Source organism: Erinaceus europaeus, chromosome 10 (genome assembly GCF_950295315.1).
Source record: "Erinaceus europaeus chromosome 10, mEriEur2.1, whole genome shotgun sequence".
In the NCBI taxonomy this organism is placed as follows: domain Eukaryota; kingdom Metazoa; phylum Chordata; class Mammalia; order Eulipotyphla; family Erinaceidae; genus Erinaceus; species Erinaceus europaeus.
In genome coordinates, this window is record NC_080171.1 from 98,969,083 (window position 1) to 98,986,477 (window position 17,395).

At 40.6% G+C, this 17,395-nt stretch overlaps 1 protein-coding gene across 16 annotated transcripts in view; it reads left to right on the plus strand.

Moving 5' to 3' along the window:
- The window catches only part of RALGPS1 (Ral GEF with PH domain and SH3 binding motif 1), a 353,198-nt gene that overhangs the window by 65,940 nt on the left and 269,863 nt on the right, over nt 1-17,395 (plus strand). For all 16 annotated transcript variants that reach the window (XR_009552096.1, XM_060200191.1, XM_060200189.1 and 13 more), the window contains one exon: nt 6,605-6,655. Coding sequence is in view for 15 of the 16 variants with exons in the window: in XM_060200191.1 (XP_060056174.1) it covers nt 6,605-6,655 (51 nt within the window). In the remaining variant the exon portion in view is untranslated. The remainder of the gene's footprint in view (nt 1-6,604; nt 6,656-17,395) is intronic.

The following is a 17,395-nucleotide window of genomic DNA, read 5'->3' on the forward strand; positions in this document are numbered from 1 at the left end:
GTTATTTTCTAATTTAAAAGGGCTAAAATAATCTAGAAGATTTTCATTTAGGGGCTAGGAAGTTGACTCAGTGGGTAGAGTGTATGCCTTCTGTTTGCAAGCCCTTGGATTCAGTCCCTGGCATCACATGACAACACCAAGTCCAGAGACAAATGGATGGACAAACTCCACGGAAGGTTGAGCAGTTTTGGTGTCGCACTACCTCTCTATTTCATAAAAATTAACAATGGGGATAAATGGGCTGCATGGCTCAGCATTGGAGCACATGCCAATTTCCTGATGCCTAAAGTTCTTCATCTGTTTCTGTATCTACTCTGCAACTGGATACCACTCCTCCTCCTCAAATGACTGAAAACAGAGCAAAAAGTAATGCAGTGATTTGCCTTCACTGTCATTAAATCATGGACATCTTTTTAGGTCAATGTGGAGAGACTTCAAAAATTTTAAAATTATTTATTTCTATATGAGAGAGAGAGAGAGAACGAGGGAGAGAGAGAGAGAGAGAGAGAGAGAGAGAGAGAGTTAGAGTTGAGACAGTAGTATACCACTCCACTCAGTTCTGGCATAGCCAACAATTGAGCATGGGACTTATGGAGATTTAGTCATGTAAGTCCTGTGCTTGAACACTGAGCTGTCTCCCTAGCCCTACAATGTATTTTTATTTTATTTTATTTATTCCCTTTTGTTGTTTTATTGTTGTAGTTGTTGTTGTTAGATTGGTCAGAGAGACATGGCAAGAGGAGGGGAAGATAGGAGGAGAGAAAGATAGACACCTGCAGACCTGCCTCACTGCCTGTGAAGCGACTCCCCTGCAGGTGGGGAGCCAAGGGCTTGAACTGGGATCCTTATGCCAGTCTTTGTGCTTTGCGACATGTGTGCTTAACCCGCTGCGCTACTGCCCGACTCCCCCAGCAATGTATTTTTTTAATGCAGTGTCTGGGTTCAAACTTAGGACCTTGACACAGGGAAGGCTTACACTCTTACCTACCAAGACTTCTCCTGGGGTCTTTAATTGACAGCCTTTAATAGTTGTTTATTATTTGAGAATCTGGATGAACTAACACACACGTTTTTAAAATCATTTTACTGGGAGGGGTTAAGGATTTATAGTACAGTGGTTAACACATGGGTAAAATTTCTCACTTCCCCATGATAGATGTCTGCAAGCACTGTCACCCTCAGCTTAGGTCCTTTTCTACCATCACGTACCAGGATCCCAAAGCCTCCTTCCCTCCTCACCCCCATCTCTTCTCTCCTTCCCCAGTATTTTTTTTTTTTTTTTTGCTTTGGTGCAATACACCAAATCCAGCCCAAGTTTTTCTTTGTGTTTCCCTTTCCTGCTCTTGTTTCTTAAGTTCTACCTACAAGTGAGCTCATCTCACTTAACACGAGAACTATAGCTTTTTTCTTTTCTTTTTCTCTTTTTTGGAGGGCAGGGAGTTACGTTTATTTTATATTAACGGGTTGCAGGCCAATTCCTATCAGACCTGCACATGCTTGTATTGCAGTACCCAGATTTTAAAAAATTTATTTATAAAATGGAAATATTGACAAGACCATAGGTTAAGAATGGGTACACTTCCACACAATGCCCACCATCAGAGCTCCATATCTGATCCCCATATCCGATCCCCTCCATTGGCAGCTTCTCTATTCTTTATCCCTCTAGAAGTATAGACCCAGGATCATTGTGGAGTGCAGAAGGTAGAAGGTCTGGCTTCTGTAATTGCTTCTCCGCTGGTCATGGGTGTTGGCAGGTTAATCCATACTCCCAGCCTGTCTCTTTTTCCCTAGTGGGGTAAGGATCTGGGAAGATGGAGCTCTCTAAGCAAGACACATTAGTGGTGTTGTCTGCTCAGTGAAGTCAGGTTGGCATCATGGTAGCATCTGGAACCTGGTGGCTGAAAAAGAGCCAAGACATAAAGCAGAAAAAATTGTTGACTAATCATGAATCTAAAGGCAAGAATATTGCAGATGAAGAGAAGTTTAGCTTTTTCAACAAGTCCCTTTGATACTCTTTAATATTGATTTTGTTGATAGATTTTGCTGCTATAGGTAATGTTACACCAAACACCTCTATTTAGCTTTCTCTGTTAGTACTTCTTATATACTAATCCCCCCCCTTTTTTTTGCCTTCAGTGTTATTGCTGGGGTTAAGTGCCTGCACTACAAATCCACTGCTCCTGGAGGCTATTTTTCCCTTTTGTTGCCCTTGTTATTATTATTGTTGTCATTGCTGCTGTTGTTGTTGTATAGGACAGAGAGAAATTGAGAGAGAAGGGGAAGACAGAGAAAGGGAAAGACAGACACCTTCAGACCTGCTTCACTGCTTTTGAAGCGACCCCCTGAGGTGTGGAGCCAGGGGCTCAAGCTGGGATCCTGCCGCCAGTCCTTGCACTTTGCGCCATGTGTGCTTAACCTGCTGCCTACTGTCCAGCCTCCACTAATCCTTTTCTTTTTCTAGCTATAAGGATTGTTGTTTTAACAATATGTTCACTATACATTTTAGGAGATAATATCTAAATGTTACATGCTCCTGGATCAAGAAAAATCGCCATAAAAACAGTATTGGGATAATTATCAGGTTTTGAATGTGGATAGCATTATAGGTAGTAACTGTTGTACCAATGATAGACTTCCTGAGGTGATAATTTTGCCATAGTTTTACTGTTATGTAAGAAGACAAGCTGTTATATACAATCTTTGTCCTTAGGCAACAATTGCTTGAAATATTTAGGGGTGAAGTATCATAATCTGCATTTTACTTTCAAATCATTCAGAAACAATAGCCCATGTAGTTTTTACTACATAAAGATAAAGCATATGAAGTAAAATGTTAATAATTACTAAAGGTAGGTGAAAGGTTATAAAGTTCATTGTATTATTTTTGTAGCTATTTTTGCAAGCTTGACTTTTTAATTTTTATAGTTTTATTCATTTATTATTATATAGGGACAGAGAAACTGAGAGGGGAGGGGGAAATAGAGAGGGAGAGAGAGACACCTGCAGCCCTGCCTTATCACTCATGAAGCTTTCCCCCTGCAGGTGGGGACCAGAGGCTTGATCCTAGGTCCTTGTGCACTGTGAGTGCTTAACCAGGTGTGCCACTGCCTGGCCCCTGCAAGCTTGAATTTTGAAAAAAACAAAAGGTTAAAAACTTTGTTTAAGAAAAGTTGTATCTTAAAATTTCATTTCATATGCAGTAGAATTCCACATAAAAGAAAGAAACAATAAAAGCTAGAACATCATTTGGTATATGCAGTGCTGGTCATTGAACTGGGAACCTTAGGCATGCAAGTCCTGCACTCTACTAGTTGGGCTACTTCTCTGGCTACAAAAATAAGTGCTTTTTCTTTCCTCCCCTCTCCTCCCCTTCCTTCCCCTCCCCTCCCTTCCCTTCTCCTCCCCTCCCCTCCCCTCCCCTCCTTTCTTCCTTTTTTTTTTTTTTTTTTTTCTTTTTTCTATGAGCCATGGCCAATTTGCTTTCCAAAAAGAGCAGAGGGTTTATGGCTCCATCTGCCTTGATAGCACTGATGGAAGAGGGAATGGTATCTTTCTGTTTAATTTGCATTTTCCTAACTACAATTCTAAAATTGCCAGACATGTGCTTCCTGTGGCTGTTGAAGGAGAAGCAGAAATGTATCTTTGCAGTTGATTACTTTTTGTCTTGTGAACCCTTATGGTCTCACATTGATGGAATGATATAAATGCAAATTTAAAGCTATCTTCTATTATAAGGCATACAGCTGATTAGCGAACAGCTGTTTTTGTTTATTTGAGAGCTGAGACAGTCTTATACTAAGGTTGTGACTGAGAAGAGAGGATTTATTTAGCTACTGTTAGAGGGGAGGAATCCTACATTCAACATAAGCAAAAAACATTAAACAGTTTTTTTGTATGCTAGGTAGCTTTCATCTATCTACACAATATCTTTTCCACCACCTTTACTGTCACATTGTGAAGTGATCCAAGTAGTGGTTCAATCTGTACAGAAACACATATAAAGTGGAGATTGGGCATTTCTCTAAAAAGCCTAGATTTTCCTGGGACACTGGATAAGGGGAAAGGAGGAAATGGGGAAAAGGATTAGAACTACAGAAGGCATTGTCAGATGACTAGCGTAACTGGACATCATGTATTCAGGCTCTTTCTAAAAATAAGGAGAAGTGATTATGAGGCTTTCTCATGAGTGTGCTCCTTACACTGTGTGCTTGTTGCTGGAAGACAGGAGACCCTGGTTATCTCAGGCTTCTGTTGAGGCTGGAGTTTTGAAAACCTTCAGATTGGGTGTCTGGGACCAGTCAATCCATTTTAAGTCCAGTGACCTTTGTTGTTACTGCTTGTTTGAAATAAAACACCTGAATTATAGTTTGAGCAGGGATCATAATATTCCAAAGTTAGGTCATAAAAAATATGAAATGTAAAGTTAGTATTTTAATAAGCCAGTTGGAAACTCAGTAGCAAATCCCAGAACTGATGGCAGGGTAGAAAGGGAAGATTTCTCATTTTCACATTAGCAGACTTTTGGTTCTTTTCCTAAATGACATTTCAAACATCCTGCTTGTTCTCCCGGGTAGGAAGAGATTTCCCAGGTCCTCTGAGCTTTCAGCTCAAATCTCTTGTTTTCACAAGGCCTTTCTGTTCCCCAGGTTGGCAGAATTAATACAAATGTGAGGAGCACTTGGCTAACAATTTCTCCGGGTCTGGCAGGGGAAGTGCTAGTCTGCTTGCATTGCTCAGGTTGTAGCTCTGGACTCCTTAACTCTAGGTTAGACACAGACCTAGAGGTCTTCAGGGTTGACTAGCCTCAGGGCACTGTATTATTAAGAGTCACATTCACACTGTGCTGATGTCATTGATCCACTGTCACTGGTGAGGGAAACTTTAGGGTGCTTCTTTAGTTTGGGTACTACCCACCATCTCTCTACTGAGCTTCCTTTAAGGCAGCATATCCCATACCTTGTGCCTTACTGGCCTTTTGATGGGAATACAGAGACTGCTGAAATGACCTGTTTATTTTCCTCACATGTTCAGCCTTGAGGATGGAATGCTTTAACCTGCAACTAACACTTCTCAGGAATCTGGTGATCTTGGATCACTTTTAAAATTGTGCCAAATGTGCTAAATTTTGTACTTAGCCAAGGTTATAATTACAGTTAACATATAGTATACATTGCCATATTCTGAGGCTTTTGAGGCTTTTTGAAAAATGACAGTATTTGCTGGTTTAATAGAACAGCTTCCTTAAAGTGTTGTCTAGAGAAACTTTGATGCATGGATTTCAGATGAACTGTGTCTTATTTTCTGGCTCATGTATTGGTTAGGACATGAGGCTTTCTCTCTATAACTTCTATTTTGCCATTATCATATGGGGTAGGGTGAGGAGATGAGAGCGAGCGAGAGAGAGAAGAATGGACACACTTGTCAGGAGGGAAGCACTCTGTACTTCTAGTCTTGAATTTTCACAAAGATCCTGGAAGACAGAGAGTATTGTCCCCATTTTCTAGTTGTGGTACCTGAAACTGGGAAATATTTAGTCATGTGTCAAAGATAATATTGCTGATGATGTCTAGATCCAGGTCCTACTGATTTCAGAACCTATGTGTGTTCCACTCATCAAGCCTTTCCAGATGACAAGTGTCCAGGGAACTGCAGGTCTTCTTATATTAATAAACATGCAAAGACACTCAGCTCTCCTTCCCCTGGCCTGTCACAGCTCCACTTGTTAACTGACACCTGGCCTGCTGTGACATGTGGAGAGGTAGGTAGATTTTACGAAGTCAGTTCAGCCTGTGCCTCAATCTGCAAAACTGTCATCAGCTGTGCTCCTCCTGTTAATGCCAAATGAGGTTCTAATGACAGGAGCAGCCTTTTAACCTGTTACGTGTTTTCTGCAGTGACCGCATTAGTGCTTCTCAAACTTGCTGAGGTGTAAAGGAACAGTTCTTTATATTTCTAGTCTTGTGTGGACTGGTAACTTAAAAAAATACAATAAAAATGTCTTGGTGATTTGCTGTGAAAGTTTCCAAATGTTTTCTCTCAATTTCTGTAGTTTTCTCATTGTGGCTGGTGGTATAAGTAGTTAGTGGGCCTGTGGATACATCTTGAATATTTTTCTCTACCATATAATTTAGGGGAGGCACAGACTTCAGAAGAAATGTACAATTTCTATAAGCCACAATGATAAAGATTAAATTCAGAGTAATAGATAGTGTCTGCTTAGTATTCTAATTTTAATGTTGTGTTTACAACTTTTAACATTACCAAAGTAATTCATGCTTGAAACAAAAGCTCAAGTAACATAAAAATATCCAAACTAAAATGTTCCCATTATTCTCAGTCCCACCCTCCAAACTACTGTTATTGAGTCTCAAGTTAGACATTCAACTGTATTCAAGAAAGAAGGGTGTGGATCAGGATTTATGAAGAGAGAAGAGGTGGAAGAGGCATTTTAGAATTTTACCCTATTTTTAACTCTATTCTAGATTTTTATTTCAGGGAGGGAATATGGCTTGTAAGAATGTGTCATTACTCTCTATGAAATCGGGGTAACATGGCTTTTATCTTCAATTTTTTCTAACAGTGTGATTCTCTTTTGTTGCAGAGTCAAATCACATTAATGGACATACCTGTGTTTAAAGCAATCCAGCCAGAGGTCTGTATTTATTTGTCCTTTAAATTTTCCTGTTAACACTGTGACTGAGAAAAGAGCATTTGGTCATCTACTGTCAAAGTGACTTAGTTTCTCTCTTCCAGTCTCTACATACATGTTATCAAGTTAACCCCATGCATGCAGAACCTTTCCATTCTTCATGGAGTACATTATTTGACTCAGGTGCTTGGGTTATTCAGAAAGTGTCTCCCTGTAGGGCCGGGTGCAGGTGATGTCCATGGTCTATGCCCAAGTCAGGCTTTGCCACACTAAGTCCTTTTTCCAGACTTCTGCTGAGAATACTACTAAGCAGGAGATTTGAGGGACCTTTCTATTGGTTGATCCTAAATGTTGGCAGTTACCTTCATTCTGATTTTGAAGTTAGTTGCCACAGCAAAGTACTTTCATATTTTCATTGAAAGCATATGTACATTTTAAAAAATAGTATGTCAGGGAAGATAAAAAAAATGATTGTGGTCTTTAAAAAAAATTCCTGGAAATGCTTAGCAGTTGATAACAGGCCTTACAGTTATTTTAGGCAGACTTTTTTTTTTTTAAAGCAAGGAATAGAGATCCATTATAAAGAAGCTGAATATGCAGAAGAGAAATACATTAGCAGGATAAAAGGGCATTTTACAGAATCTGTGGGCATAGAGTTCAGGCTGTTTGGAGAGCCAGCTGTGTTTCTAGCTTTAGCATGAGCTATCTCTGCTTCTTCTTTTTTATTTCTTCCTGTTTCTTTGTTTCATTCTTTTTTTTTTTTTAAATCTCTTCTTAGGTTTCTTTATTGGGGGAAATGGTGATTTACAAGAATATCTTTGCCATGTGTACTTTATCTTATGTCAGCACACCATACCCCCCACCAACTTATCATCTTCCACCACCTTGTTCTGGGTTCTTTTTTAAGAAAATTAAAAAAATATATTTATATATTTTCCATTTTGTTGCCCTTGTTGTTTAACGTTGTGGTTATTGATGTCGTTGTTGTTGGATAGGACAGAGAGAAATGAAGAGAAGGGGAAGACAGGGGGAGAGAAAGACAGACACCTGCAGACCTGCTTCACTGCCTGTGAAGCAACCCTCCTGCAGGTGGGGAGCCAGGGGCTCGAACTGGGATCCTTATGCCAGCGCTTGTGCTTCATACCATGTGCGCTTAACCCGCTGCGCTACTGCCCAACTCCCTTTAAGTATTTTTTTTTAAACATTTACTATCTTTATTTATTGGATAGAGACAGCCAGAAATCGAAAGAGAAGGGGGTGATAGAAAGAGAGAGAGACAGAGAGACACCTGCAGTCCTGCTTCACTGCTTGCAAAGCTTTCCCCCTGCAGGTGGGGGCCGGGGGCTTGAACCCAGGTCTTTGCACACTGTAACATATGCGCTTAACCAGGCCACCATCTGGCCCCTATACTGGGTTCTTAACATATTTTCCCTCATCAACTAGGGATGCTATTATTACAAAAGACAAACACTCCAATTCTTTCTTTTCATAAGCAGTGACTGCCTGCCTTATCTTAGTGGTGTTGGTGTATGTATGTGTGTTTGTATGTGTTTTGTTTTCTTTTTTCTTTTTTTTTCTCTATTGGGGGATTAATGTTTTATATTTGACAGTAAATACAATAGTTTGTACATGCATAACATTTCTCAGTTTTCCACATAACAATACAACCCCCACTAGGTCCTCTGTCATCCTTTTTTGGACCTGTATTCCCACCCCCTCCCCAGAGTCTTTTACTTTGGTGCAACATGCCAATTCCAGTTCTGGTTCTACTTGTGTTTTCTCTTCTGATCTTGTTTTTCAACTTCTGCCCGAGAGTGAGATCATCCCATATTCCTCCTTCTGTTTCTGACTTATTTCATTTAACATGAATTCTTCAAGCTCCATTCAAGATGGGCTGAAAACGGTGAAGTCACCATTTTTTAATAGCTGAGTAGTATTCCATTGTGTATATGTACCACAACTTGCTCAGCCACTCATCTGTTGTTGGACACCTGGGTTGCTTCCAGGTTTTGGCTATTACAAATAGTGCTGCTAAGAACATGTATACACAGATCTTTTTGGATGGGTGTGTTGGGTTCCTTAGGATATATCCCCAGGAGAGGAATTGCAGGATAAAAGGGTAGGTTCATTTCTAGCCTTCTGAGAGTTCTCCAGACTGTTCTCCACAGAGGTTGGACCAATTGACATTCCCACCAGCAGTGCAGGAGAGTTCCTTTGACCCCACAACCTCTCCAGCATTTGTTGCTGTTACCTTTTCTGATGTATGACATTCTCACAGGAGTGAAGTGGTATATTATTGTTGTCTTTATTGGCATTTCTCTGACAATCAGAGACTTGGAGCATTTTTTCATGTGTTTCTCGCCTTTTGGGTCTCTTCTGTGGTGAATATTCTGTCCATGTCCTCTCCTTATTTTGGGATGGGGTTATTTGTTTTCTTGTTGTTGAGTTTGGCAAGCTCTTTATATATTTTGGTTATTAGCCTCTTGTCTGATGTATGGCATGTAAAGATCTTCTCCCATTCTGTGAGAGGTCTCTTGGTTTGGGCAGTGGTTTCTTTTGCTTTTAATTTGATGTAGTCCCAAGGTTTATACTTGCCTTAGTCTTCTTTGTAATTGGATTTGTTTCACTGAAGATGTCTTTAAAAGTTATACAGAAAAAAGTTCTGTCAATATGTGTTTTGTTTTCAGTATCTCTCTGTATTATAATGAACTTGACTTTTTTCTTTCCTTTTTTTTTTTATTAGTGATTTAATAATGATTGACATGATTGTGCGATAAGAGGGGTACAATTCCATACAATTTCCACCACCAGAATTCTATATACCCTCCTCCCCACTAGTAGGGTTCCTAGTCCTAGTCTTTATGCCTCTGGGTGTATGGACCAAAGATTTTTTATAGGGTGCAGAAGGTGGGAGATCTGGCTTCAAACTTGACTTTTTATATTTACTGTGCATTTCAAACAGTTGTGGTCACTATTCTGTTTGATGCATAAAGTATCCTGTTTTAAATCACTTAGAACTCTTTCATATTCTCTTCTATATATTTGTAATTTGATCATATTAATTTTTTATAGGTTTCTTGTTCTTTGGTACACAGAGGTATCTTAGTGTCATGTAAATTTCCTGCCAAAACCTGGAATTAGTGCTTTCTTCAGGGGTGCTGGTTTCTTTTAGTGGAGAATAATATTTAGAAGCCACATCTGGTTGGGGTAAAAAAAAAAAATGCTACTAGTTGCCATTACTTTTAGGCCTTTTTGGTGGACAGAAGTAAGAAATGTTCATTAACTCATTTATTATATTTATTTTTTATTATAATAATTGACATATATTAAATTTGTTATATTATAGACTTGTCAGTGTTTCCATTTTATAAATAAAAAAGAAAAAAATTGTTTCAGATGTATAGCAAAATGATTCAGTATTTGTACATATGGTGAAATGGTCACCATAATAAATTTAGTTAATATTTATCACTATACATAGTTAATTTTTTCTCTTTTGTGAGAACTTTTAAATATATTCTCTTAGCAATTTCTAACTATATAATGCAATATTATTAGTGATAATCATCATATACATTACAGCCCTGTGGCTTTATTATTATTGTGTTTTTTGGGCTTTATTATTTTTAAGGATTTATTTATTTATTATGAGAAAGAAGGAGAAAATGAGAGAGGGAGGAGAGAGAGAACTGCTCAGCTTGGCATATAAAGCGGTGCCAAGGATTAAGCATGTGCAAATTAGTGCTTTAACAGGCTGAGCCATTTCACTGGCCTTACTTATTAAATAACTAGAAGCTTTTAACCTTTTTACCCACTTTTAACCTCCTCTCACTACCATGTTTCTCTGACAGTTGCCAGTTCTCTGTGCCTATGAGATTTTCTTTTGTTTGCTTGTTTAAATTCCATATATAAGTGATACATTATTTGCTTTATGACTTATTTAACTTAGCATAATACCTTCAGGTTTTATGAATTTTCTTGCAGATGGCAACATTTTCTTCCTATTATGCTTGAACAATAATCCATGGATATATATATATATATATATGTATATCCATGTCTGAATATGTATCATTTTTCATTCCCTCATTAAAACTGAACATTTAGATTGTTTGAATATATTGGGCTATTACAAATAATGTTACAGTGAACACTAGGGTACATAGATCTTTTTTGAATTCTTCCCAGACTATTTCCTAAAAGTGGAAACTCTGCTATGAGGTCAAAGTTACTTTTCCTGTGTGCAGGGCAGTCTGACCCCATTCACCTCTCTATGACAACTGAGATATCTTTTTTTTTAAATTAATTAATTAATTAATTATTTTTCCTTTTTGTTGCCCTTGTTATTTAACATTGTTGTGGTTATTAATGTCGTTGTTGTTGGATAGGACAGAGAGAAATGGAGAGAGGAGGGGAAGACAGAGAGGAGGAGAGAAAGACAGACACCTGTAGACCTGCTTCACCGCTTGTGAAGCGACTCCCCTGCAGGTGGGGAGCCGGGGGCTCGAACTGGGATCCTTACGCAGGTCCTGGCGATTTGCGCCACATGTGCTTAACCCGCTGCGCCACCGCCTGACTCCCGACAACTGAGATATCTTAGAGTTTGGTTGGCTTCCCTCCAGCCACAAGATTACGTTGTTCAGCTCACTGGTTCCCCTGGTTTACTCAAGAGCCTGTAGTTTCTATAGATGTAAATAGCAGTAGTCCTTTTCCTAAGCCATTAGATTTCTGAACAGTTCTGCACAGGTCCTTTAAGTGTGCCATGTAGATCTGAAGCAACTGCAGGTCATGGTGCCCACCAGCCGCTCAGTGCCAGGTCTCTACTTGAGTCTTTCTCTCCCTCCCCTCCTGTTCTCATTGTCCACACACAGTCACCAACCTCCAGGCAATGATTGGTTTCCTTACTAGAAACCCCAGCTGTACTTTGATGAAACTCCATTAATATATTCAACATGTAATTCTAATATTTGTTTTCTGGAGGAGAGTCTGCTTTCTGAAACTATATTGCTGTTGTTATCACTGGGTCTTCATGCCTATACAGTGACTCCACTGCTCCTGATGGCTATTTTCTTCTCCTTCTCCTTCTCCTTCTCCTTCTCCTTTTTTTTCTTCTTAATAGAGATAGAATTAGAGAAGAAGAGAGAGGGAGAAAAAGAGAGATACCTGCAGCACTGTTTCATTTCTCATGAAACGTATACCTGCAGGTGGGGGCTGACTGGGGTCTTGAACCTAGGTTCTTGTGCATGGTAACATGTGTGCTCTACTAGGTGCTAATACTGCTCAGTCCCCCTTTGGCCATTACAAAAATTCTTTTATTGGGGGCTTACTGGTTTACAGTATAGTCTTGAACACAGAGGCACAGCCTCTTGTCTTCCCTTGATTATTGTCTAGGTGACACAACAGGATCCCAGTGTATTTTTTTTTTTTGCCTCCAGGGTTATTGCTGAGGATCAGTGTCTGCACGAGGAATTCGCTGTTCCTGGAGGCTATCTTTCCCCTTTTTGTTGCCCTTATATATCATTATTATTATTATTATTACTGTTATTGCTGTCATTGTTGTTGGATAGGACAGAGAGAAATCAGAGAGGAGGGAAAGACAGATGGGGAGAGAAAGATAGACACCTGCAGACCTGCTTCACTGCTTGTGAAGTGACCCTCCTGCAGGTGGGGAGCCGAGGGCTCGAACCAGGATCCTTATGCTGGTCCTTGTGCTTTACACCATGTGCACTTAACCCACTGTGCAACACAACAGCCCAGCCCCCTGGCCCCCCCCCCATTTTTGCTGTTGTGTTGCCTGACTAGGTTCTTTACGTATTTCAGATAGTAAATCTTTATCACACATATAATTTATTAATATTTTTCCCATTTGGTATCTTTTCATATAGTTGACAATTTTCTTAGTAGTGCAGAAGCTTTTTAGTTTGATATAGTCATGTAAATGTTTTCTTCTACTGATCTATGAGTGTGAAATCACTGTGTCTGAGATTTGAAGGTTGTTTGTTATACCACATCATCTTGTAGACTGTTGTTGTGCGTGGGCGGTGGAGAAGAGAGAGAGAGGTGGTCCGGAGCGAAGAGGAAACACAAATCTTTATTTGCGCTGGCACCTCAGAGTTGGGTGCTAGAGAGGCAGGTTGGGCCATGTGGAGGTAGAGAAAATGGCCGCCTCACGCAGTAACCTTTTCTGCGTCTGAACACCGGAGTGAAGCGCTGGTGAGAGAGCGAGGTGCGGAAGAAGAAAGGCTTTTATAGGAGTAGCTTTCATGAGAATGGGAAGGGGGAGGAGTAACCATAGCACTCCAGGATAGGATGATAACTTTCGTGAGAATGGGAGGGGGGAGGAGTGACCAAAGCACTCCAGATATGGGGGGGGGGGATATAGACAATGTCCTGAGGGCATAACATGGCGGAACAGGCACTCCCAGAATGTCCCAACTCTCACGGGAACTAGTAGCCTGAGGGGAAAACATGGCAGATGTGAATGCATCTGCACAATTTCCCAGCAGTAGACACCTAATGTAATTAATTCATATGGCTTCTTTCACTCTGATAATTTTGGTATCTCATTTACCTTTTGTATTATCCTATGTAAGAAATTTAAAAATAATAAAAAATACCAGTGTTACTACTAACCAGCAGGCTACTGGTTGAATTTTACTATTTTTTTGTAGTTCTTTTTGGCTTTACCTCCTTCCCTCCCTCCCTTCTTTCTTCTCCTTCCTTCCCTCCTTCCTTTCTTTCTTCCTTCCTTCCTTCCTTTCTTTCTTTCTTTCTTTCTTTCTTTCTTTCTTTCTTTCTTTCTTTCTTTCTTTCTTTCTTCTCTCTTAGTACTTCCTGCCCAGAGGATCTACCTCCTTAGTTTCTCACTAAGCAGGTTGTTAAATGAATGGAGAATGAACAAATGAATGAAGAGAGGTGAAGTACTTTAAGGGAACATTGTTTCACCATGTTTAAGCATGTTGCCAATGGGAGGTGTGCACCAACTGAGGAAACATTATTATGAGAATGTCTGTTTTGTGGTGTAACCACTTCCCCCAAAGTAAGGGCTTTGCCTTGTGAATTCAGCCTATTGGAGATTCAAATTCCCAAATGCTGTTGATAACTGTGGCTTGTCATGACCTCCACTTGTTTGTGCAAGGGGGACCACAAGGACATCTTCCCAGGGCTTAGAGGAAACCAGGGAGACGATGAGTTAATGATCAGCAGAGGGCAAGGAAAATGCAGCAATATGGAACTATATGGATATGGAATCATAACTGTCCCATCCCTTGTTAATTCTGACAAGTAACCAGTTTTATCAAAAGCTGCCAGTTAATGCAGATACATTTTTGCAGCATAATAGTTTATAGCTATGTTTAGCCTACATGCTGTGGTAAAGTCACCACAGGGTGAATTGGGTTGCAGGGTCACTGGGTGTAATCCTGGCTGCCAGGACTCAGTTGGGTAAAGCTTGCATAGCAAAGGAGGTCTGAAGTACATTTTCAGGGTAGCATTTCTCCCCATCAATGTTGCCTACTTATTTCCCCCCCTCAGCTCCCAGCCTGTGGCACTGAAGGCCCAACAGTTTCTTAGAGGCATTTTTAAATATCCAAACTAGGAGGCCAGAGAAGTCGCTCACTTGATGAGATGTCTGCCTTGGCATGCATGCGGTTGGGGGTGATGAAGCTCTGGTGTTGTGATATCTCTTCTTTTCTCCATCTCTATCTGAAACAAATTGACTGAGGGCAATGAAATCACACAAGTGCCAGACTTTGGCCACACTGAAAACAAACAAAAAACCGGAAATTAAAAAATATTTTATTTATGGGGTCAGGTGGTGGTGCACCTGGTTAAGTGCGTATGTTACAATGCACAAGGACCCAGGTTTAAGCCCTTGGTCCCCACCTGCAGGGGGAAAGCTTCATGAGTGGTGAAGCAGGGCTGCAGGCATCTCTCTGTCTCTCTCCCTCTGTCTTCCCCTCCGCTCTCAAATTCTCTCTGTCTCTATCCAGTAGTAAATAAATAAAATTTTAAAAAAAGAAAGAAAGAAAAAAAATAAAATAAAAAATATTTTTTATTGGATAGAAACAGAGAAGTCAAGATGGAGGTGGAGATAGAAAGGGAGAGAGACTTCTGGAGGGATAGCTATGGAGTAGGAGCTGTTTAAGATCATGTTCTTGATAAACTAGAAAAAACAACAACAAAATATCACCTGAAGACTCAACATAAAACATCCAGGATCTCTCCAGAAACTTACTAAGACACAACCACCCATTTACAGATGCTACTATGATTTCACCCTGGGCAGATGACCTTACCAATGTGTCTCCAGAACCTTACCCCACTAGGAAAGATAGAAACAGGATGAGGGTATGGATCGACCTACCAACATCCATGCCCAGCAGAGAAGCAATTACAGAAGCCAGAACTCTTACTTTCTGTATCCCATAATGATCCTGGGTCCATATTCCCAGAGGGATGAAGAATAGGGGAACTTCTAAGTGGTAGGGGGGTAGGGGGGAGAGGATATGGCACTCTGCTGGTGGGAATTTTATGGAATTGTATCCCTCTTATCCCAAAATCTTGTTGATCATTATTAAATCACTAATTAAAAAAAAATAATTTTGGTCCATACTCCCAGAGGGGTAAATGTTATGGGAAGATGACCAGAGGGCTCTGAACTCCAATTCCATTAAGACCCAGAGAGAGAAGAGGAAAAAGAAAGAGAAAGAAAGAAAGGAAGGAAGAAATTACAAAAAAAAAAAAAAAAAAAAAGGGAACGACACTCAGAAGTAGTAGGTGTGACTTAGAAAGGAAGTAAAGACAGGACCATAGAAATTGGGCAGGGAGTTGGGTGGTAGTGCAGAGGGTTAAGCGTACATGGTGCAAAGTACAAGGGCTGCTATAAGGATCCCGGTTCAAGCCCCTGGCTCCCCACCTGCAGGGTAGTCACTTCACAGGTGGTGAAGCAGGTCTGCAGGTGTCTGTCTTTCTCTCCCCCTCTGTCTTCCCCTCCCCTCTTGATTTATCTCTGTCCAATGACAATATCAACAACAATAACTACAACAACAATTAAAACAACAAGGGCAACAAAAAGGAAATATACATATAAATAAAGAAATTGGGCAATACTATACTCACCAGAGGCTTTCAGTCTCTGGCACCTGTTATTTCTCCTAAGTGCATTGTCTCAGTAGTTGTTTTGCATTATGGACATGGGATCATGCTAACTGAACAGCCAGTGATGCCTATGTGGGAGCCAGTGGCCCAGAGGAGGCCCAGAAAGGTTAGTGCACTGTACTTAGGGTCTTTGAGATCTGGGTTTTACATCTTGGTTCTCTGGATGGTGGGGAGGCTGAGGTCTAAATGAAGACTAACATCAAGGTTCCCTAAGGACCCTGAGGGGAGACTGTGGGGAGACTCATTCCGCCCTGGAGTTGGGACATTGGCACTGAACCTTGAAGGCTGAGAGGGATCATATTTTGTGGGTAATTGAGGTACTGAAGTTGGAATTTAGAAGGACATTTCAGGCAGAATGGGTAATTCATGAAAAAGGCAGATAATGTGGTTAGCAAAATTTAATGCTACTTTTGGTACATGGTGTCTGGGAAGAAGAAAAAGTGGGCCTGCTGTTCTCTTATTTCTATGCTCCTTCAAGACACTGTCACCAGGGATGTCAGGGCTTACCAAGGGCTCATCAGAAGTCAGTGTGTCATTCTCATCAGAAGCCAGTGTCTCTTGGGCCGTTCAGGGTCATAGAGGCTAGTGGATGGGTGTCCAGTGGGCACAAGTGTTATGGAGATGAATCATGGGGTACCAGACTCATGAAGTGGTAAAATGCTGTGCTTTTCCAGACTTCTTACTGCTTCTGCAAATATTGCTATAGATGAGAAGTATTTAGGGTTTAAGGTTATCATGGAAAAAGTTTAAGTAGGAAGCAGGGTGAAGAGTTTGTAAAATACAAATCTGACTGTGTTACCCACCTTTGAAATCTCCCAGTGAGTCCTTCCAAGGTTAGCAATATAAAACTCAGACTCCGTTGTCTTCCTCGCCTCGCTGCCCTTCTCTCCCCAACCCACACCCCAATCCAATGTCTGGTCGAGCCTGGCTCCCTGAGCATGTGTCTCTGTACCTGGACAACACCAGTGCAGGTCAAGTGTGAATAAAGGGGCCAAGAGAATAAGGTGACCATGGCTTTCTGTAAAGACAGATACACTCAACTACACGTGGATGTTTGAAGAACAATGAGAAGTCTGTTTTGATGGAGAAAAATGTCTAGGTCTGTCCTGCAAGACCAGGACCATGAGTGAGAGACTGGAACTACAAGAATCAATGGCAAGATCAGCAACAGAGGAGATAGTAAGACAATTGCAAACCCCATGGTTTGAGGACAGAGACATCTTGAGGCTCACACTGAGAACTTGAAGACATTAGGCACATCATATAGTCCAGGAGCAGAGACATGTTCAGGGAGCCAGGCTCGACCAGACATTGGATTGGGCTGTGGGTAGGGCAGGAGGCCAGTGAGGCTAGGAAGAGATCTAAGTTGTGACAAAGGATTCTGAGTTTTATTTTTATTTATTTATTTATTTAATTTTTTATATTTATATATTTTCCCTTTTGTTGCCCTTATTGTTTTTCATTGCTGTTGTAGTTATTATTGTTGTTATTGATGTTGTTGTTATTAGATAGGACAGAGAGAAATGGAGAGAGGAGGGGAAGACAGAGAGGGGGAGAGAAAGAGAGACACCTGCAGACCTGCTT